The 22761-nt window shown below is 36.1% G+C and overlaps 1 protein-coding gene and 1 pseudogene across 1 annotated transcript; both read right to left on the bottom strand.

Moving 5' to 3' along the window:
- Positions 1 to 7281: 7281 nt before the first annotated feature.
- Positions 7282 to 21522, bottom strand: Slc7a13 (solute carrier family 7 member 13). Its single transcript, XM_004841975.3, has 4 exons — positions 20727 to 21522; positions 16056 to 16187; positions 10301 to 10662; positions 7282 to 7862 (listed from the first exon to the last, which is right to left on the bottom strand). The coding sequence occupies exons 1-4, from the start codon at positions 21409 to 21411 to the stop codon at positions 7623 to 7625; spliced, it is 1419 nt and encodes a 472-aa protein (XP_004842032.1). The 5' UTR covers positions 21412 to 21522; the 3' UTR covers positions 7282 to 7622.
- LOC147824181 (U2 spliceosomal RNA) lies at positions 8288 to 8384 on the bottom strand (annotated as a pseudogene).
- Positions 21523 to 22761: the final 1239 nt, after the last annotated feature.

A 22761-nucleotide genomic window follows, 5' to 3' on the forward strand; every position in this document is an offset into this window, starting at 1 on the left:
TCTAGAGGTATCCTCCCCCCACCCAGCATAGTAGGAGGCATAAGTGGACAGGACTAACAAAGGAGCAAACAAAGCTGTAATATTTGAAATAAGGGACACGATGACTCCATTCCACTCTGCCACAGGCACTCCATATCTAGAAAGACTATATTGTTTACAGAGTAAAAATACATACATCCAGGGTCTAGGGATATAATTCTGTAATAGATCGCTTGTTTAGCATGTTTGAGACCCCATGTTCAATTCCTGTCACTGGTGGGGGTGGGGGTGGGGGTGGTGGAGATTAGAGATCAACATTTTCCAAGGCAGCAACTCTTGAATACAGGCAGGTTTTAATCTAGAGGTGACTTAGAGCCATGAGATGCCTGACACCAAATATTTGAAGTGTCTCCTAGAAGAGAATACTATTTACCCAGTAAGTCAACATTACATTGTAGCTTCATGTTAGGAAAGGCAAAACTGTCCAAATATAGGACCAGTATCTTTAAGAATTAGTGATTCTCCCACCCTGTAAGTACAAGAGCAAAGGTAGGTGGGTGAGTTATTTTGTAGGGATGGAATAGCCATTCAAGTCACTCAAGATTTCCTTAAATTCTGATACTATTCTCCTTCTGGGCTGCTGTGCCACTGTCCCCAGTGCCGAAGAGCAGAGCTGCCTCCCAGCACTGAGGAGGAGCATTCTGAGAGGCCATACACTGCCCCAAGTGCCAAAGAGCAGAGTCGACCTCGGTGCCAAGGAGGTGACCCTTCCAGGCAACCATAACACCATCACAAGCAACAAGGAGCAGAGCTGCCACCAGTGCCGAGAAGGTGAGCCCTGATGGTGCAAGCAGCACATACCCACAGACCCCTCATTGAAATAAGAAGACGCACAAACAAGTCTCAAAACCAGACTTCCAGAATACCTAAAGCAAACCCGAAGGGAAATGAGATGGAACAATCTGATACTCAACCACCTCGACTCCCTGAACTGGCAACAAAAGATGATCTGGAAAAAATGAAATCAGAAATAATTTCTCACATAACAGCAAAGATTGTTTCCATAGTGGAAGACAGGATTAATAAATTTAGAGAGGAGACAGATAAAAAAATACAGGGGTTGAGTAAAATTATGGAATTCCAACATAGGAAACAAATGGAATCCATAAATCAGATGCAAACAGATTTCCAGGAGATTAAAAACTCCATTGAAAGTTTACACAACAGAATGAGCCAATGTGAAGACAGAAATTCAGATATAGAAGGTAAGATTGCAATTAGTGACCAGGAAAAGAAAAATTTCTTTAAAATAATAAGAGACTGTGAGAAATCAATCCAGCAGCTGCTAGATGATGCAAAGAAGAATAACATCAGACTGATCGGAGTCAACGAAGAAACGGGAGAGAGTGCAGATGACATAAAAAAAAGACTGTTCACAGAAGTGATGGCAGAAAACTTCCCAAGGAGGGGAAAAGAGCTTGACATACAGATAAGTGAGGCATAAAGGACTCCAACTAGCCTTGATTAAAAAAAAAAAAAAAAAACTACACATAGGCATGTAATAGTTACGATTCCAGAAACCCAACAGAAGAATAAAATTCTACAAGCAGTGAGAGAAAAGAAACAAATCACATACAAAGGAAAGCCCATCAGAATCACAGCAGACTTCTCAACAAAAACCCTCAAGGCAAGAAGAACTTGGAGTGATGTATTTCAAGCCCTAAAGGAAAACAGCCTCCAACCCAGATTGATGTACCCTGGAAAACTGTCTTTCAAAATTGATGGAGAAATAAGATACTTTCATGACAAAGAGCACTTTAGGAACTTCATGAATACCAAACCAGCTCTCCAAAAACTTTTAGACAATATGCTAGGAAAAGACAAAGAGAATCACAACCCAGGAAGGCCAGCAGAATGAATCCATTGGGCACGTCAAGAAATTAAACACAAAGGGGTACAATCCAACAAAAAGAAAAGGTCATGACAATGATAAGTCAATACATATCAGTTATAATCATCAATATTAGCGATCTCAATTCACCAATCAAAAGAAATAGATTGGCAGAATGGGTCAAGAGGCAAGATCCAACAATATGCTGCATAGAAGAAATACAATTAATTCAAAAAGAAACTCATAGGCTGAAAGTTAAAGGGTGGAAAACAATATTCCATGCAACAGGAACCCGAAAAAAAGTAGGAGTAACTATCCTCTTTGCAGATCAAGTGCATTAAAACCCACACTGATTAAGAGAGACAAAGAAGGACACTATATCCTTGTAAAGGGAACAATCCAAGAGGAAGAGATGACAATCATAAATATGTAGGCACCAAACACTAGGGTGCCCAACCATATAAAACAAATACTAATGGATATGTAAAACCATATAAGTGCTAATACAATAGTAGTGGGGGAACTCAATACCCCATTGTCACAAATAGATTGATCATCTAGACAAAAAACAAGCAACGGAATACTAGAATTCAATCAAATTCTTGAACAAATGAACTTAACAGATGTTAACAGACTGTTCCACCCCACAAAATCAGAATACACATTCTTTTCAGCTGTACAAGGGTTGTTCTCCAAAATAGACCACATACTCTCTCACAGAACATGTTTAAGTAAGTGCAAAGGAATTGAAGTTATCCCTTGTATGTTATCAGACCATAGTGAGATGAAATTGGAGATCAATAGCAAAAGAAACAGCAAGAATTTCATAAACACATGGAAATTGAACAACACACTTCTGAATAACCAATGCATCACAGAAGAAATCAGACAGTTCCTACAATTAAATGACCATGACAACACAACATTTCAGAGTCTATGGGACACAATGAAAGCTGTCTTAGGAGGGAAATTCATAGCAGTGAATAATCATATTAGGAAAACAGAGTGAGCCCAATTGAACAACCTGATGCTCAACCTCAAGCTTCTAGAAAAAGAAGAGCAGGACAAACCTAAAGCTCATACAAGGGAGGAAATTATAACGATCAGAGCAGAAGTCAATGCAATGGAGACTAAGAGAATAATACAAAAAATCAATGAAGCCAAGAGTTGGTTCTTCGAAAGAATAAACAAAATTGACAAACCCTTAGCCAACCTTATCAGAAAAAAGGAAAGAAAAGGCCCACATCCATGCAATTAGGAATGAAAAGGGTGAAATTACAACAGACCCAGCAGAAATCCAGAAGATCATCAATACCTACTTCAAGAATCTATATGCCAATAAGATGGAAAACACAGAAGAAATGGACAGTTCCTAGATACGTATGAATTACCAAAGTTGAACAAAGAAGACCTAAAAATTCTTAACAACCCAATATCAATCAATGAAATTCAAGACGTAATTGAAAACACCAACTAAGAAAAGCCCAGGTCCTGATGGCTTCACTGCTGAATTCTACAAGACATTTAGAGAGGAACTACGGCCACTACTGTTTAAATTTTTCAATGAAATTGAAAGGGAAGCAATACTCCTGAACTCATTCCTGGAAGCAAGCATCACCTTGATCCCTAAAGCAGAGAAAGACCCAACTGAAAAAGACAACCGTAGGCTAATCTCACTAATGAACATAGATGCAAAAATCCTTAATAAGATACTGGCAAATAGAATGCAGAAGATCATCAAGAAGATCATACACCCTGACCAAGTGGGATTCATCCCAGGGATGCAGGGATGGTTCAAGGTACACAAATCAATCCATATAATACCCTATATCAATAGTCCCAAGGACAAAAACCACATGAACATCTCAATAGATGCAGAAAAAGCATTTGACAAAATCAAACATGCATTTATGATACAAACCCTACAAAAAATTGGAATAGACAGTCTCTACCTCAATCTGATAAAAGCCATCTATGAAAAACCAACAGCCAATATCATACTAAATGGTCACAAACTGAAATCCTTCACAGTAAAATCAGGAACAAGACAAGGATGTCCACCATCACCACTCCTGTTCAGTATACTTTTGGAAACATTAGCTATCGCAATTAGACAAGGGAAAGAAATAAGAGGAATAAAGATAGGAAATGAAGAAGTCAAATTGTCATTATTTGCAGATGCCATGATACTCTATATAAAAGACCCCAAGAATGCCACCAAAAGTCTTCTAGACTTAATTACCAAATTCAGCAGAGTAGCTGGATACAAGGTCAACACACAAAAATCAATAATAGCTTTCCTCTACACGAACAACAGACTCACTGGGAGAGAAATGGAGCAAGCAATTCCTTTCACGACAGCATCCAAAAACCTGAAATACCTAGGAATCAACCTAACAAAAGAAATCAAAGGCCTCTTCTCTGAAAACAATAGCACTCTGAAAAGAGAGACTGAAGACGCTATCAGAAAAAGGAAAGACATCCCTTGCTCCTGGGTAGGAAGAATCAACATGGTGAAAATGGCTGTACTTCCAAAACTGCTATATAGATTCCATGCAATGCCAATTGAAATTCTAGCAGCATGCTTCACAGACCTTGAGAAAACAATGCAAAAATTCATTTGGAACCAGAAGAGTCCTAGAATAGCCTGTCTTTTTTTTTTTTTTTTGGTACCAGGGATCGAACTCGGGTCCTTGGCTTGCGAGGCAGGCGGTGGAACCACTGAGCTAAATCCTTGGCCCCTAAGAATCCTAGAATAGCAAAATCAATTCTAGGCAACAGAGACACGGCAGGGAGTATCACAACTCCCAAGTTGAAACTATACTACAAAGCTACTGTGATAAAAACAGCATGGTGCTGGCAAAGAAACAGATCGGAGGACCAGTGCAACAGATTAGAAGATGCAGAAACATCTCCAGACACACTCAGCCACCTCATCTTTGCATGAGGAGCCAAACACCCTCACTGGAGGAAAGATAGACTCTTTAATAAATGGTGCTGGACAAATTGGGTTTCAACTTGCCAAAGATGAAAACTAGACCTATATCTCCCACCATGCACTAAACTAAAATCAAAATGGATTAAAGATCTAAATATTAAAACAGAAATGCTGAACCGGCTGGAACAGAGGTTCCATAGAACTCCTGAAGACATCGGTGTAGGAAAAGATTTTATGAACAAAACCTCAGTTGCCCGTGAACTAGCACAAACAATCAACAAGTGGGATCTCTTCTTGTTCAAAAGCTTCTGCACATCAAGAGAAACCACCAACAGTGTGAAGAGACAACCCACAATGTGGGAAAATATCTTCACCTGCTCTTCCTCAGACAAAGGTCTACTATCTAGAATCTATAAAGAACTTTAAAAACTCAGACCTCCCAAATTTAAAGACCCAATCCAAAAATGGGCATCTGAAATGAACAGACATTTCTCAGACAAAGAAGTAGAAATAGCAAATAAACATATGAAAAAATGTTCAACATCGCTGGTCATTCGAGAGATGCAAATGAAACCAACACTGAGATTCCACCTCACCCCAGAAAGAATGGCTGCTATCAAGAAATCAACCAATAACAAATGCTGGTGGGGCTCTGGGGAAAGAGGAACTCTTCTCCACTGCTGGAGGGAGTATAGACTGGTGCATCCACTGTGGAAATCAGTATGGAGATACCTCAAAGAACTAGGACTGGAAGTCCCATTTGACCCAGCTATTCCCCTGCTGGGTATCTTCCCCAAAGAATTAAAAGAATCATACCACAGTGATACATATACACCCATGTTCGTAGCAGCATAATTTGTAATAGCTAAAACTTGGAAGCTGCCCAGTTGCCCCTCAACTGAAGACTGGATAAACAACATGTGGCTTTTTTTTTTTAAATAAAATGGAGTACTACTCAGTTATCAAAAATGAGAAATTAGAGACATTTATAGCTAAATGGATGCCCATTGAGGGGATACTCTTAAGTGAAATAAATAAGATATACATGTGTAAATACCAAATAGTTTCTCTAGTGTGAGAAACTGAAAGTGTAAATAAGGACTAAAAGGTATAATAGATAATGTGAAATAGGAAGAAAAAGGGAAAAGGGGAAGGGGAAGTGTCGGGGGTAGGGGAAAGAAAGAAAAGAATGGAAGTAATATGAGAAAATGAAAAAATAGAAACAGAGTCTTTGTAAATAGGGAGGGATGGAGGGGTTGAAGGGAAGCACCAAGAGAGATTATGTAAAGGTGCAAATTTCCAGTGATGAATGTCATTATATTGTACACCTACAATGTACCAATAAAATTAATTGTAAAAAATAAATAAAAATAAATTCTGATATTATTCATATCTGTAGTTCTCATTAGTGATTTAAATATCTTCAGGTCTTTAGAATCTGAAGTTTTGACCATGAATCTCCACAGTGTGAAGCTCAAGAATTATTTTTGCCACACATTGTTGACAGCTAATAGGAGGGGGAAAGTTAGGCTGTTGTGAAAATATGATCATGTTTCCATGTGAAGGATTCACCCTTATATGGCCTTGAACCATAAGGCCCATATGCACAGCTATCTTGAGAAAGAAATAAATAATATGATGTAAAGAGTTGTATCTATCCTGTCATCTTGAATGTGTCATGGATTAAATTTAAATGATGCTTAACAATATCCTAAAGAAGAGGGAGAATAAATGAGAAGAGTTGCTTAGTAAGGAAGTATAGAACACCTAAATGGGCTGAGAAACCAGGCGTAACTTGTCAGGGTTCTTCAGAGAAACAGAAACAGTGGATATGTATATGGAAAGAGGGAGCAGCCATTTTTTTTAAGGAACTGGCTTACAGGATTATGGAAACTCGAAATCCAGGGACAGGGATTTAGCTCAGTCGTGCCACTGCCTGTCTCACAAGCGCAAGGTCCTGAGTTCGATCCCCGGTACCAAAAAAAGAAAAAAAAGAAACTGGAAATCCAAATATGCAGAGTGGGCTGGCAGGCTGGAGACCAAGAGAAGAGCTAATGTGTAGTTAAGTCCCAATGTCATCTGCTGAGAAATCCCTCCTTCTGTGGAGGTGGTTTCTGTTACATCCACCGGTCTCCTAACTTCCTAACCCTTTAAAACTCCACACTAAGTAGAAGAATTTAAAAAGTTGAATGATATGGAATGAGTGTGACTATTGGAATGTTATCCCCTCAGCTACTTATTACACACACATTTTATACAAATTGCAAATAGGTCACATTTCAGTCAAATGAAGATACTGTAATGTTGTGCTTCAAAAGCACCTCTTTAAAGAAAGGTACTCAAAAGAAAACAATCTAAAAAGTCATGTTTCTGAAATACATAGTAGATTAAAAATTACTAAGGGGACATAGTGAATAAGACCAATGGAACTATTCTTCTTATCTTCACATCAGCACCAAAAATAGACCAAGAAAGTTGGAGAATACATTTTATTTTTAATCATTAACTTGTATTATAAGAACACCACAAATTCAGTACAAAATGGATGAAATGCACAAAAGGAAGCATGGATATATCATATCATCAATATATCAAACTGGTTAAACAGAGATTTAACAGTTTTAAAAATAGAACTTTAGTTACACAGAAAAATTTATTTGTGATATTAAATCCAGCTACTGGTCTGGACACTTTTATATGCATTAATTTATTTGAGAAAGTTTCTATGGGAATCTCACAATTAACATTCCATCATGTGCTTAATCTTTATTCGGAACTTGGTGTGTATTTAGAAGGGTATTTTTTAAAAGTTTCTTATATTTTTTCATCAGACTTATCAGGAATGCAAACATTAAATAGTAGTTGCAGATAGCAAGTCACCTTTTCAAAGCAAACCAACTTTAGCTTAAAATATGTTAAAGGTATATAAAACAGTAATCCACTGAGAAGAAAAAGTAATACATAGATATAATGCATCTTTGGAGACTTTATCAGTGGGATCAAAACCAAGCTCAGGGAAAAGGCCATGTTTATGAATATAAATGGTGTAAAGACCTGAAAAAAACAAAATTTAAAAAGTGATTATACATGAAAATACATATTTCATACCTGCATATTTATATGAACACAAAAGATATAAACTAATGATTTTAAAAACAGGTTAAATTATCTAAGTTAGGTAAACCTGGCTTAAAATTCAAATAAATGCTTGGGTAAAAGGCAATGTGGAAGATTCTTTGCCAGAAAATGGATTGCAGGGAATGAACATCTAGCTTGTGACTTTCATCAATGGAAATAATCATGACCATTTGCTTCTAAGATGACCATCTGCTAATCTGGATGGCATGAATTTGTTCAAAGAGCATTTCTATGACCCAATAGATGTCACAACAATCTTCCTGGACAATATTTCAAGTCAGTAAGTAATTCAAGTCAATAAAAACACAAAGACATGTTACTCAGGTAAATATTATGACTTTATAGGCTCTGTAAATTAAAAAATGAAGCAAATTGAGAAAAAAAACTTTGGCCAAAATAATTCTACACTTGATCTTAGCCAAAAGGCCAAGAAGCAATAGCCAAAATAATTCTCCTTATTTTTTATTTTATTTTTTGTCTTGCCAAAAATATTAAAGCTCTAACCTTGCTTTGTGTAGGATTATAGGAATCCTATGTCTTACATTACCCAACCTAGGGAGAAAATTCAGTAGACAGTCCCTTTTGAGATGTCTTTAAAGAAATATAAAACCTACACCCTAAAGATATAATGCAGCTAGTCACCATTTATGAAACCCTTTGATTAGAGGGTCATTCATGTGGGGCTTAAGAATTTCCTCTTGTAAAATACCCCTAGCAATGATAACCTATCATTTCACAGCTCAGTATCAGTTATCAAATAATTGAGAGAGGAGAAAAGCCACACACAAGAAAATTCAACCACTTATTCTGCAGCATGTCCTTGCCTCCTTTTTTGATGCAAATGTAAGTTGAAAATGATATAAATAATAATAGTCATTAATATCAGACCCTGAATTGTTTGCATGTCTTAGCTTACTTAATACAGGCAACAATCTAGGAGGCAAGTGTCATTCCTTTCCATTTTAGATACAAAGGAACTGAGCATCAGAGACTAAATAACAAGATGGATTTCAGAAAATAAGCTGAGGAATTGGATTTGAGCCCAAGCTTTTAGTGATCATCTTATACTATTTCTTGGTGCATTACAATTTCATGATTAGCTTACGATTTCTCTTTAATTTTATCTAATTAGAGTCAGTGATCTAACAAAAACGGTAAACAAAGGACAGATTCAAACAATGCAGCATGTGAAATTACAAGGAGAGGGGCCCTTGGGGAGGCACCTTCAAGATGGACCACACCTATCCACTCACTTTAAATTACACCCTCCCTCACCCTATGGTTCTCTGAGCATCCTCTGGATGCTACAATGTAGCAACTAACATGCTGCAGTTTTGGGTTTACCCAATTGTCCAGACAGGTTATAACCTGTCTTTTAAAAAAAGATTATGATCTTGCTTGAAGATTCATAACCACACCTGTTTGTGATTTAGCCCCTTCTCAAAGCTAGTACTCAAATACATTACAGGTAAGTGATGGCTGGATGAAAGAACAGAAAACTGAAAAGGAACGGTGGTTGAAAATCAACCGAAGTTGGTGGTTAGGACATTGCTTTCTTCCTTCCTGCATTCTTTCTTATATTTTGTACTTAGCAAGAGCCAAATATTCCAAAGAGACTGCCTAGATTTGAATCTTGGCTCTACTCCATGCTGTGTGAGCTTGGGTAAGTGACTTAGTTTCTTAGTTTGTAAAATGGACCTAACAAGAGTATCCACCTTTTGTATTATTGAGAAACTTAGTAGTGGTCACCCAAGATCAGTTTTAAGCACGATTCCTATTCAACTAAGACTGTTCTATTATTCTAATAGACTATCTTTTCCCAATAATATCCTTATGCTACCTAAATTTTGATTATTCCTTTTTCTATGATTAAAAGACTACCTCCTCTCCTGAAAATTTTTTCCTCATATAGACTGAAGGTAAATTTAAAGGTAGTAAATTTGAAGATATTGAATTTGTCAATGACCAGCTTAAGCTGATATTTCAAAACAGTAGATATTATCATTTGTGATCTCACTTTGCCTCCTCTATTTCTCATTTGCTGGATCTGACCCTGAAGTTATTGGGGTGCATAAGTCGCTCATAAGTAAACCAGTAACCTCTGGTCAAGAGATTCATAATGATCTGTCCCACCACCCAGAGAACTATCTTTCTCTCTTATAAACCATTAACTGCAACTTAACAAGTTTTATATTGAGCAAAGCCTGCCCAATAAAAATGAAAATGAAAATAATTTATCTTTATGTTCCACAACTTGTTGAGTAATACAAACATCTATTCTGAATATAGTTTTCACAGTTACACATCATATCTTTTTTTTCACAAAGAAAAAAACATAGAAAATCCACTTTTACCTTATAAGGTCTGGGTAGATTGGGCTCCTGGTATCTCAGTTTCAGTAGTCCTATCATTGATAATACATTCCAAATGGAAAGCACAAAAAAAAGATAGTTTATCAGTTCAATTAGGCTTGTTAAGACAATTGCAACGGATCCCATTATGACATTTAGGAACACAGATATAAATGGAGAGGAGTGAATATTAAGTGTATTGAATATTAAAGGCAGCTGGCCTTGCTGTCCAGCAATATATGTCCCTCTTGTTGATTCAAGTACATTAGTCAGAAGATTGCTAAATAATGAGGCAGAAATAGCAAAAGGAATAAACCATGTTAATTGAGGGACAACTTTATCAGTCCATGTGATAGCCACAGCATCTGCAGAGAAACAAAAATACACGAAAGAAAATGTGTTAAGAAAGAGACTACTACCAATAATAATCATAAATAAAGAAACGGACAAATCTTTTAAAAATAATATTTCACAGTGAAAGTCCAAAGTTTAAAAAGTCATTAAGAAAATTTAATTTTGTTCAATTTTCTTATTTCCTTGTTTTACATTTACATATTATCTTATGCATGCATCCTTTTTAGCTCTGTCACAACGCATCATAAATGGTCGTCATTTTTATGTCTTCTACAAATAATCAGGAACCTTTTAAAGTCAAGAACCTTTCATTTCACTTCTTTTAAACTAGTACTTCACTCACTGACAGACATACAGTGAGTCTTTAAAACATACTCATGAAACAAATTAGCTCTGTTGAATGGATGCTTGAAAGCATGCTCATTTACTAAAGGGAAAAAGTCAGAAAAGCATGGTGCAACACAGCTGACACAGGAATGAGGCCTACCCATAAAATGGTAGAAATTAAAATATTTAGAAAAGTGAGCCACGTAGGTTGGAAAGAAAAAGAATTACACACAGTTATTTAAAACAACATTTGAGACTGGTCTAAACTATGGACCAGTAGTCCTCAGCAGAGATGATTTTCCTCTTCAGAGGTCACGTGAGACTTTTTTGGTTATCACAACTAGGGAGGGAGGAAGTTTCTATTAGCTCCTAGTGGGTAGAAGTCAAGGATGTTACTAACTGTCCTACAATGCACAGGACAAATAGCTACAACAAGAAAGTCTGTGACCCAGGGTTGGGCATGTAACTCAGTGACAGAGAATTTGCCTGGCATGCATAAGGCCCTGGGCTCACTCCCCAGCTATGGGAGCCAGGATGGGCAGGGAAATTGTACAAAAATGTCAATAGTGCTGAAATTCTCCTATGTACACTAATTATTAGAGAATATTCTGGGGGGGGTTATTTGTTTTTGTTTTTTTGCTTAAAAGTGAAGAGACCTTATAAAATTAGTATGTCAGTAGGTATAAAAATCACCAGCAAAGAGAAGCATTCATTTCACGTGAGAATTCGTTTCGTATTCCATAGATATAAACTAGGGCAGATCACACCCTCACAGAGAAGCAAGTTCTCAGTTTTTCAGTGGAATGAGGACAGCAGCACCTAATGTCCTCGGGGGTGTGTGCCTTCTGGGGCTACTTTTGTGCATAGATAGCTTGGTTTCTAGAGGAGCCTCTAGAACATTAATATTCTTTTCAAGTGTGGCTTTAAAATTAAAAGGTCATCAATGGCTCTTATTCTTAAAATCTTTATTTTTTAACCCATTTTAAGCAGACCTAAGTGTCATATCACTTCTCTCTTTAGTATTATGCTACAATATTGGGTCTTGTTTTAAAATATATCATATCCTGCCTCAGTTCTTATTCATTTCAAATGAGGTATTGTTGATTGTTCTTCCTGGGCATTCATATCACCACACACCATCCACTTTCAGACACATTTTAGAAATATTTATTTCCCATAATGCAAAGAAAATTCTCTTTAGATTTCCCTCTGGGTGTTCTACAAATGTGGCTGGTTGTAACCAGGGGAAGGTCCAGGCAGCTCTGAAATAACTAGCAAAAATGATATACAATATCCCTATATAATTGTTACTGATATCCCATAAGTGATTTTTTTTTACTCCTTTTCATGTGTCATTTTTTTCTTTGAAAAATCTCATCATATATGGTTTTGGTAAAAAGTAAAATAAATATCACTGAAGCTCATAAAGTAAAAACTAAATGTCCTCACTTTCCTCACCAGCCTTTCATTCACATGATCTAAAAGTAACCACTATTAACATCTGCCCAATCCTTTTGCAGAAATGTTCTATGATTATAGTGTATAAGAATCTATGAGAAGTGTATACATGTGTGACTGGAGCCATGCATTTGTGGGCATGCTTGTATGTTTCCATGCTTTTAAAAAAACTTTCCAGTATATCTCGGTCCCATTAGTGCAAATACACCCATCTAATTATCTTAGTGAATTCTCAATATTCCATTTTATTACCATAAGTTAATTTATCTACTCAGTTCATATTGGTGGGTTTATAGGTTGTTTCAAGTTTTGCTAGTATAAAACGTGCTTTAATAAAAATGTTCATGCTTTCATTCTTGACAGTTATTTAATTCTCAGTAAATTCTCAGAAGGGAAACTTGTGAATCCAAAGGTTTAGACATTATCAAGTAAGGGCAATATTATCAAATTACCCTCCAAAAATGATTGCACCCATTTACCAGCAATAACTCTAAAATTCTCTTTCACTTCAAATTTCTTTACACCTGCATATTTGAGACCACTTCCTGCAGGCTGCTTCTGAACAAGGAAGCCTTCTTAGCTTTTGTCCCTTTGCCATTTAGTTAGTGTTTTCGATGAACTTGTCCTAAACCAATGTTCTCTAGTTTTAAGTAGGACATAGAAACCTCAAAGACACCAAGCGTGAGCACTCAGGTCAGCAATGTGTTTAAAGGGTGTCCGGACCTAAAGTTCTCAGGCTGAACAAACTGGAGCCAGGGCTTCTCACTTGGATATTTCCACATCCCTCATTCTAGAGGGACACCTTTCTTTCTCCACTTGTAGAGCTTATTCACAATGAAGGTTATTTTTTTTTCCTTGTAAGAGAGCAATGTGTGACGAAATAAGCCAGAGCTCTGACACTGACAAAAACATTATATGGTAATACTACTGCCTTTTTCATTATATAAACAACAGAATTTAGTCTTTCTTGCAGCTAGGCATAATTTTTTTTTCAATGTTCCTCAAACAAAATGTAACAACCAATTCACACTGCATTATGGATATCCTATGTTCGTTTGGAAGTTTTTCACATATTTTAGATGTACCTGTTTTGTTTTGTTTTCCAGTACTGGGGACTGAACCGATGTGCATGCTAGGCAAGCACTCTAGGGCTAACCTACATCCCCACCATTTTGTTTTTTAGGCAGGATCTTTTTAAGTTTCCCAGGCTGGCCTCAAACTTGTGAACCTCTATCCTTAGCCTGCTGAGTAGCTGGATTACAGGTGTGTGCCATCAAATTGGTTTACCTATACCTGTTTAATTAAAAGAAACTGTACCCTTTGGTCCTTAAATTTTGAAATTTTAAGAACCTCTTTCTTTAGTTTATAACTTTTCCCACTAAGTGTGCACCTCATTAATGAAAATTTTAAAAATTCAATGGAAATAATAAAGCAAAAATTACCCACAATTTCTTAGTTGATCACCATTGTTGATATTAATTTTTTTATTTTTAAAATGTATTTTATTAGTGTCTATTGAAGTTACAAAACATTAGGTTTCAATGTGGTTTTTTGCATATATTTTGATCATATCCATCCCCTTTGTTTTTCTTTCTTACCTCTTTCCATTCCCTTTCTCTTGTCTAATAAATATTCTTCCTACTGCTTTCATTTTATCCTTTTTAGATTCCACATGTTAGGGAATATGTGCAGTACTTGTCTTTCTGAGTCTGGCTAATTTTGATTAACATAATCTCCAGTTTCATTCTTACTTTCTATTTTATAAGAGAACATAGATCTTGCCTTTTCCATGATTACCACATTATAAACATTGTATCTATCGTCAGTATAGTCTTTTATACAGCTCAGAATGTTCTATTACATGAATCATAATATTTATTTATTCATTTCAAACTATTGTATATTTTGGTGATCTGTAAATTTTTGCTACTATACCTAATGATATGATAGCCATCCCTATATACACACTTTCTATACGTATTTTCTCTTACAGTTCTGATTATTTTCCCATTTTAAGTTCCTAATATGATAAAAGTACTGATATTTAAATTCAAAGACATTAATTCAGAATATGAGCAAAAACCTAAGGATTATATGCCTGAAAGAGTATGCACTGTAAACTAAATTATAAGCAATTATTGTCAAAGTACTTTAATAAGCTTTCCGCACACTATGAAACTATGTATTGTGCCAGCCACAAAATTGGTGCAACCATTACAACCTGCTAGAGGAGACATTTACTGTCTCATGATGAGCTGCATGGCCAGAGCACTAGAAGTCGTATCAAACTCTAGCTTCTGTGAACCATAATGGCTGCCCCAACTGACCAGCAGCCCTGGCCACACACACAGTTAACTTTATAAATTTACTCTTTACACAATCAAGATAGTTGGTAAATCACCAGTTGCTCTTACCCAGTTTTGTATTGGTTTGTTCCCACAAATCCTCAGAATCCTGACCTTATCTAGTTCCCTGGCCAGCACACCTAGGCCATTAGGAGTCAACACTATTGTTCACTCCATGAGGCAACATCTTGCATACCAGTCACAGGGGAACTGAGACAGTTTCTTAGAATATTTATATTAAAACCACCCTTAGGTTTGAAGATTCCCATTATAAATGATAATGTTTAAGGAGGTAGAACTACTAAAAACCCTAATTTGATCATCATATCTTGTATACAATGTATACATTTCATACATTTCATACCTAAATACACACTATACATCTATCTAACCATATATAAATATATATAATTACTAATAGCAATAAAAATGCGTATTTTTAAAAACCTCTCAATAACTCCACTGCTTCAAATATTTACCTCCAGTGCCTTAACTAAAACAATAATAGTTGCTAAAGGGATTAGTCCTAAAGGCACTGGATGATGGGATTTATCTCAGAAATTGGTGACTCAAGGTTTAATCCTGGTGTAGAAAACAATTAGTCTTCCATTTCCCCTGTTTTTCATGTATTTCCAAATTTCTTTTTATTCCTTGATTCTGTTTTTATTTTCAAATGTGTGTTTCTTAAAGATTTTCTTATTCTTTGTTCTACAATTTCAGCTTTAAAATAGTAATTGACAGTCCAACTTTCAATATATTCAGTCTTCTAACACAATAAATTGAATTATTTAAGGCAAACAACTACAGTATTTTATATGTTAATATTAATTATATGCATTAATTGACTGTTAGTATTTACTCTTAACTACTGATACCTTGCATTTCAAATTTATCATTCTTCATATCACTTAGAAGAGTATAGAGAATCAAATGTTTTGAAAGTTATAACGGATATAAGTACTGATTACATAGTGCCACACTAATGAGAAGAGATCATGAAAGGAATAGCTAATATTTTGACTTTGGACTGTATTATATACCAGCATTATGCAATCATTTTCCATATTATCAGAAAATGTACAGCCACGTTTAAACATGAATCTTCTTTCTAGGCCAACTCATCTTCTTTAGCACTCTGTTATTAGAAAATTACAAGTCACCTTTATATATAGAATAATGAACAGCAAGCAACAGTCTCCACTGGTAAAATGATACTTTCAGTGTGCTGAAATAACCTGCCCTTTATTTATTGCCTGGGCCTCGTGTGTACAAACCTGAAGAAAGAATTTCCCTGGGCGTCAGAACAGTCATGTAGGAAATGTTAATCAGTAAATAGAGAACAGTCACCAGAGGGAGTGCCGTAAATATGGATCTGGGAATGGTCTTACTGGGGTTCTTCAGCTCTCCTATAACAAATAAAAGAGAAAAAGCATAATTGGTAAAATTTAATTCTTAAATTTATCTTTAAAATTGTTTCATGCGGGGACTAGAGTATAGCTCAGTGGTAAAGTGCTTTGCCCCTGGCTCCTATCCAGCACATACCTAGCACTGCGAAAAAAAAATTATTCCATGTGTCAAATTCTAGGCTGGGTTCTTTTTCCTATCCACTCTATACCACACACACACACACACACACCAGGAGAGAGAAAGAGAGAGAAAGGGCTGTACACCCAGGTCCTTCTGAGTTGGGTGCTACATGAAGAAAAGAGAAAATGTCCTAAATTTTCCTAGTAGATGGCAACATTACTAGAGAGAGACACAAGAATAAAAAATGGAATTTGAACCTACATTTTCAGCCTCCTCTAGTAGGAATTCTCTTTGATTTTCTGAGACAGGATCTCATTATGTAGTGCAGGCTGCCTCAACTCAATGTACACCAGGCTGGTCTCAAACTCATAGTGATCCTCTTTCCTCAGCCTCCTGAGAGCTGGGATTACAGGAATTCACCACCACACCCAGCCCTCTAGTAAGAATTCTGCACTGAGTTTACAGAACTGAGTTTGGGCAGTGGGAATACAATAGTGAACAAAAACTACATGATGTTTAACCTCAGGAAAAGAAGTTGCATGTTAGTTACTCATATAAACATGAGCAAAAATACAGACTATGGTAGGTGGCCATATGAAAAGAAACTAAATGTTGTGAAAATTTATTGCATGGCAAGCTGATAGTCCCTTTTGCCATCTTTATTCTGTATAGTGAGACTCGCCTTCTTTCATGTCTCAGAAATTCCATGCCCCTTCTTGCCATAGTGCCCTTTCTCTTAGGCAGAATGATCTTTCTTGTCCCAATTGCCAGGTTGTTCCCTACTTTCCCTTTAGATCTCTGCATAATCATTATTTCTTCTGGGAGAATAGGAGAAGAAATTCTCTTACTGGGTAACACAATTGCCTGGTTAGACATTCTCAAGGCATATGTTCAAAAGGAGTTAAAAAGCCAATCATAAATTCCCCCTATAGCTTTCTACCATTTGTTTATTCCAACAGCAAGCACATAAAAGAGAAAAAAATGGGCTGGATGTGTAGCCCAGTAGTAAAGGCCTTGTTTCAGGTAGAAGCTCTGGGTTTCATCCCCAGCACTACAAAGAGAGGGAGGGAAGAAAAAGGATGAGGGAGAGAAGGGGAGAGGGAAGGTAGGAGGGAAAGGAAGAGAGAGAGGTGATTCAGCATCATATATAATGGATATTTTAGAACAGTTTATTTTTCCAACATTGTTCGGGTTGTTACACTATTTTTCCCAATTTTGCCATCCTCTAAGAATTATTTCCTGACATGAGTTCCACATGTATAGCCCTGTGTTCAAAATGTAACCCCGTCCTCTCACACAGCAACACAACCGAGTAGGGACCTCTGAGCCACTGTAATCATCACTAGTATATAAAAATTTCTCTCAAGAATTTGAACCAACAGACAATAAGACTAAGAAATCAAGAGAAAAGCAGTGTAATTGTGGTTCTAAAAAAATGAAAGGAGGAACAGTGGGGCATGGTGGCGCACACCTGTAATCCCAGTACTCAGGAGATACCAGCACTGAGGCAGAAGGGTCACTGTGAGTTTGAGGCCAGCCTGGGCTACATAGTGAGCTCAAGCACAGCCTGAACTGCATGGAGAGACCCTGTCACAAAAAATAAACAAAAAAACAAAAAAAAGGAAGATGAGAGATTTCGCTTCTCAAGTCCTACAGCTGACCTATTTCTTGTTGCTGCTAAAGCTTGATTGCTCAGATCTTTCTTGAAATAGAGCATTATTTTTTCCAGTAAGTCCCCCTTTTATTGTTTAAACTAATGTGTGTGGGTTTCTTTTATGTAAAACCAAATCCCCCTGACTAATAATATATATCCTTTCACATATATCAAATTTCTTCCATCTGCACAGAGTTTGAATATAACATCCATGGAGTACATTAATATGAGTTGATTAAGCATTAGAAGAGTAGAAATTAGAGAGCTCTAATTTTAACTCTGCCTGCATTGTTGGCTTTGAATAATGTATTGTCTAGCAAGCTTCCAATTTTCTTGCTTGTATATTGGGGAAAATGGAAACTATACAGACAATAGAATTCCAGTCCCCTTGCCTAACACTTAATAAGCCCTTTAAGAATGGTTGTTGTTAATGACTATGATTATTAAAGCTTTGGAACAAGCAAAAGGGGAACTTTTTAAATAAACAATACTTTCTTTTAAAATCAACTATAGGTTCTCATTATGCATTTGATTTATAGACAAGAGGTAGATATTAGAACTTAATTTGTAATATTAGGTTATAATAACCAGAAAAGTAGTGAATTTTCTTGAAACTTTATCTAAAATATAAGTATTCTGACACCATTCAAAGTCAAATGCCTATATATTACTATTTTACAGGCAGAAGTATATTTAGAACTTAGTCTTCCTTACAATTGGTTTAGTAAATTAACAACCTCACACACCCTGAAATGCCCCCAGAATTTGTTTACTGTCAGCTTCTTGTGAGAAATTCTGTATTCAATTATAAGTTAAAAAATTGTATAAATCTATTTTCAGCAGAGAATAATTATCTACCAATGAAACATTTCTCAGAGTAAGATAGAACTGACTCAAAGAAAAGTCAGAGATATCTCTTCTATTTAAAAAAAATGTTTATGGTGTGTGTGTGTCAGAGAGTGAGAATTTTGATCATTATTTTTGTTTCTGAATTTGCAGTGACACATTTAGTCAAAGACTGCACAAACATCTCACCCTTCCTCTGTATACTTGCCTTGTCAATCATATATATCAAGACCAGCACCTCCAAATGCAAATAATTTTATGGTCACCCAGCATTATGTGCTGTGTCTTCTATGCTTTTGCATTCTTCTGGTCTCCACATCTTCCCTGATATTTTTCTTTGCTAGAATTTCTTTGATTCAATTCAAATTGCCACTTTTCCTATCAATGGCAGTGAAAGGTGACTTTTCCTTCTACTGAATTTCCATAGTAATTATACTGTTCCTTTATGACTACATATTAAATACAATATGCTATGATTTGTTTTCAAGGCACAGAATCAGAGTAATTTTAAGGCAAATCCTGATGTCCATTTTAAAGATCAAAAATAAAAGGAAAAAATAAGTTGAAAGAGGAGGAGATATTTGCCAAGGTTGGTAAATGGCAGAGCTCAGACCAACATCTAAGTATTTCCTCTTTGACTTGACTGTAATACTCTTTAGCATAAAGACTAAGTCTTACTCGTCTGAGATGCCAGGATAGGGTTTTAAGGGTAGTTGCTGATTAAATTATTTAATTCATAATAAAAACATCATCAAGGAATCATACAATAAAGGATAATTTTATATGAGAATCAAGAGTCTACTTCGTATTTAATGTTAATGTAAAGAGCTGGTAAAAAAAAAAAATAGAAGGTTTTTTTATAAATAACATAAATGAATGTGAAAAGAGCCTGAGAAGGTCGGAGGAAAATGATACGAAGTTCAAAGGAAGAGACTGACTTTGAAAATGAGGAGAAAGCCTTTTGTCCAGACTTTGAAGGGAAGTGTGTTAACTCTCACTCCAGAGCAATCAAGGATATCTATGATCCTCCTCTCTGTAAAAGTACTAAGGAGCCTCGTACAAATGCGAGGTAAAATCCAGCACTATTGCTCTGCTCTGGGCTTCCAAGGGAGTCAAGTAGGAATAGGCCATCTGGATTCTCTCTTTGGCAGCCAACTGCGCAGCTCTGTGATGGTGAACAAGGAATCATGAAATCACTGGAGAAGTTTCTCCTCCAGGTGCCCAAGCTCCTGCAGTCATGGTTACAGGAGCTGGACCCAAATATTTCTTTGCATTTTGGCTAATTTATCACCAGCTACATCCAAGATTGAAATAGAATGACTGATCCTATAGTGTGTGCAGAAAACTATAACTTTATCATTGATTAGAAATAAACCTGTAATGCTATATTCACTTGTAAAAGAAAAAAGTTATAATAAAATATAATTCCAAAAGGAATTAAAATGTGTTATATACATATACCAACTCCCCACGATAAACATAATTATTATGTACTCCAAACATGTACTAGTAAAATTTTGAAAAAAATCAATAAATAAAACTATTTAATAGTCTGGCATTAGATCATTCCTAGATTTACGGTTTCATAGAAGGCAAATATTTCCACAACCTGAGCATTCATGTGTTAACAGAAAGGAAATTACATCAGTTCAGAAGCCCCATATTTGTAGTCCTGAAAAGGAAGCTGAAAAGGAGAAATTGTTTAATAAGATAAGAATTTTGGAGTAAAGGAAAAAAGAATCCTGAATACCCAACAAGTACAACCTGACATGTACTGCTTGAGAAAGTCAAAAATTATTGGATTATTTTTTAAGATAAAAGTTAAAATACAATCAAAAGATGTGTATTTCATAATATATGCAATAAATCATGGCTTGAGTTTTTTTGGATTTTTTCCTCTCAATATATTGTTAATTACCTGCTACCCATGTAAAGCATCCCCCGCCTGAAAATGCAAAAAATCCTTGGAAGATGGCTTCAGTTATCTGGGAAGCATCTGGAAATTCAGCATCAAAAGCATTCTGCAACCTTGCTACATTCTCTTTCTTTCCTCTCACCAGCATGAACACTCCACTGAGGGAAATGAGGCTAAGGATGGCCACTTTTAGCACCATGCTCAGTGTCTGAAGCCAAGTCACCTCTTTCACACCACGAGAATTCAGAATTCCCACTATACACAACATGGCCAGGGCCAGACACTTCATGGCTACCTTTGGGACAGAGCAGCTGGGGTAAAAAGGCTGGATGCTGTACTCGGCAAGGAGTAGGGCTTGACTAGCCACTACCCCCGCCCCAGTGAACAGGGACGTCCAAAGCCTCAGGAAACCAGGTAAGGGGCCGTAGCATCTCTTGATGAAATAGACCTGAGCTCCGCTGAGTGGGAAGGTTATACTTATCTCTGCAAAGCAGAGAGTGACTGTCATGTCTATTAGGGCACAGGTAGCCCAGATACACAGGGCCATCCCTACATTCATGCAGGAGTACTCTAGCACCCCTTTGGGGGACACAAAAATCCCTGCACCAATTATATTAATAATTAAAAAATTTGTGACCCAGAAGTAGCCAAGTTCTCTCTTGAGATATATTTTCTTCTCTTTATCCATTGTAATTGAGAAATTTTAAGATTCTATGTCAATTACAATTTCTGGATATTCCTAGCCTGTCTTTCTAGAAAGGATATCCATGGATTCTCTGAAATAAAATAGCACTGTCCTTTTTGTTCCACCTTCATTAAATATCATCTATTTTTTAATAAGTAACAAAGCATATGTGACACATAAGTTAAACAGTTTATTTGTAAGGGTTTAGTTTGACTTGTCCTTTAATTATTATCAAAGTAATACATTCAAGTTGTGGGAAAGAGGAATTTCAAAGAAGACAAGGATTACAGTGCAAAGCTTCTCCTCCAAAAAGCCCCTATTTCCAGAGTAGTGTTCTTAGTTCTAAGACATGTGTTTTAAGACTTATCTCAGCTCCTTGAAAAAGTCCTATTTGCAGGGCATACCTTGTCATTTGAAGATTCAGAGATTGCTCTGAGGGAAAATCCCAATCTGTAGGTCATTTGTCTAAAATAACCAACAGCAATTACCTAACACAGCAACTGCCCAAAGCAACAATACCAGTTTAGAAAAATAGAATCCTGGCCTGGACTATGTAGAAGAAATGACCATAAAGCCTGCAAAAATATCTGGCATAGTCCTGAAGATACAGAAGACTATGCACATGTTCAGGGCTGTGAAAATGCCCAGAAAATTCAGTAAAGCAATTTTTCAAAGCTGGGGAGAAATAAAGGTTCCAAGACAAACAAAAGCTGAAAGAATTTACAGTCAACAGCTCTATCCTAAAGAACCTCCATCAGCCTAAAATGGAAAGGCACTAGATGATAACTCAAATCCACATGAAGAAATAGGGTACCGGTAAAGGCAACTACAAGATAAATATATAAAAAGCAATATAAACGTAATTTTTGTAACTATTTTATTCTCCTGTCTGATTTAAATGACCTGTGTTGATGGTCTTGTAATGGGTAAAGATGTAATTTGACCTGCTGTCCCAAAAGAACATAAACTCATAAAAATTATGTTGCTTATTCATGTTTAAATAACAAAAAGGATTAAACAGAGAATTTTATATAAGTTTTTTTCTGGTAAAAGTGAATAATACTGGAGTGTTTTCAAATTTTAAAAGCACAGCACCATAATATCTACAGATTGCTAAGAAAATTCAGTTTGATTACATCTGCCTTTTTAAAAAAAGGCATAGTTCTTTTCAAATCACAATTGTCATCAACAAAATTAATTAGCATGGTACTTTTTATGATAATCATAGCTATCATCACACATTTTAAAGATCAGTTTCATTGAGGCCAAGTTTATATACAATAGAATTGACTGAATTTGAATTGTACAGCTGAGTCTAAAAAAAGGGGTATATAGTTGTGTAACAAATATAAT

The sequence above is a fragment of the Heterocephalus glaber genome, unplaced genomic scaffold (genome assembly GCF_053883595.1).
Source record: "Heterocephalus glaber isolate CG9 unplaced genomic scaffold, H.glaber_assembly_v1.0 deba00001553, whole genome shotgun sequence".
In the NCBI taxonomy this organism is placed as follows: Eukaryota; Metazoa; Chordata; class Mammalia; order Rodentia; family Bathyergidae; genus Heterocephalus; species Heterocephalus glaber.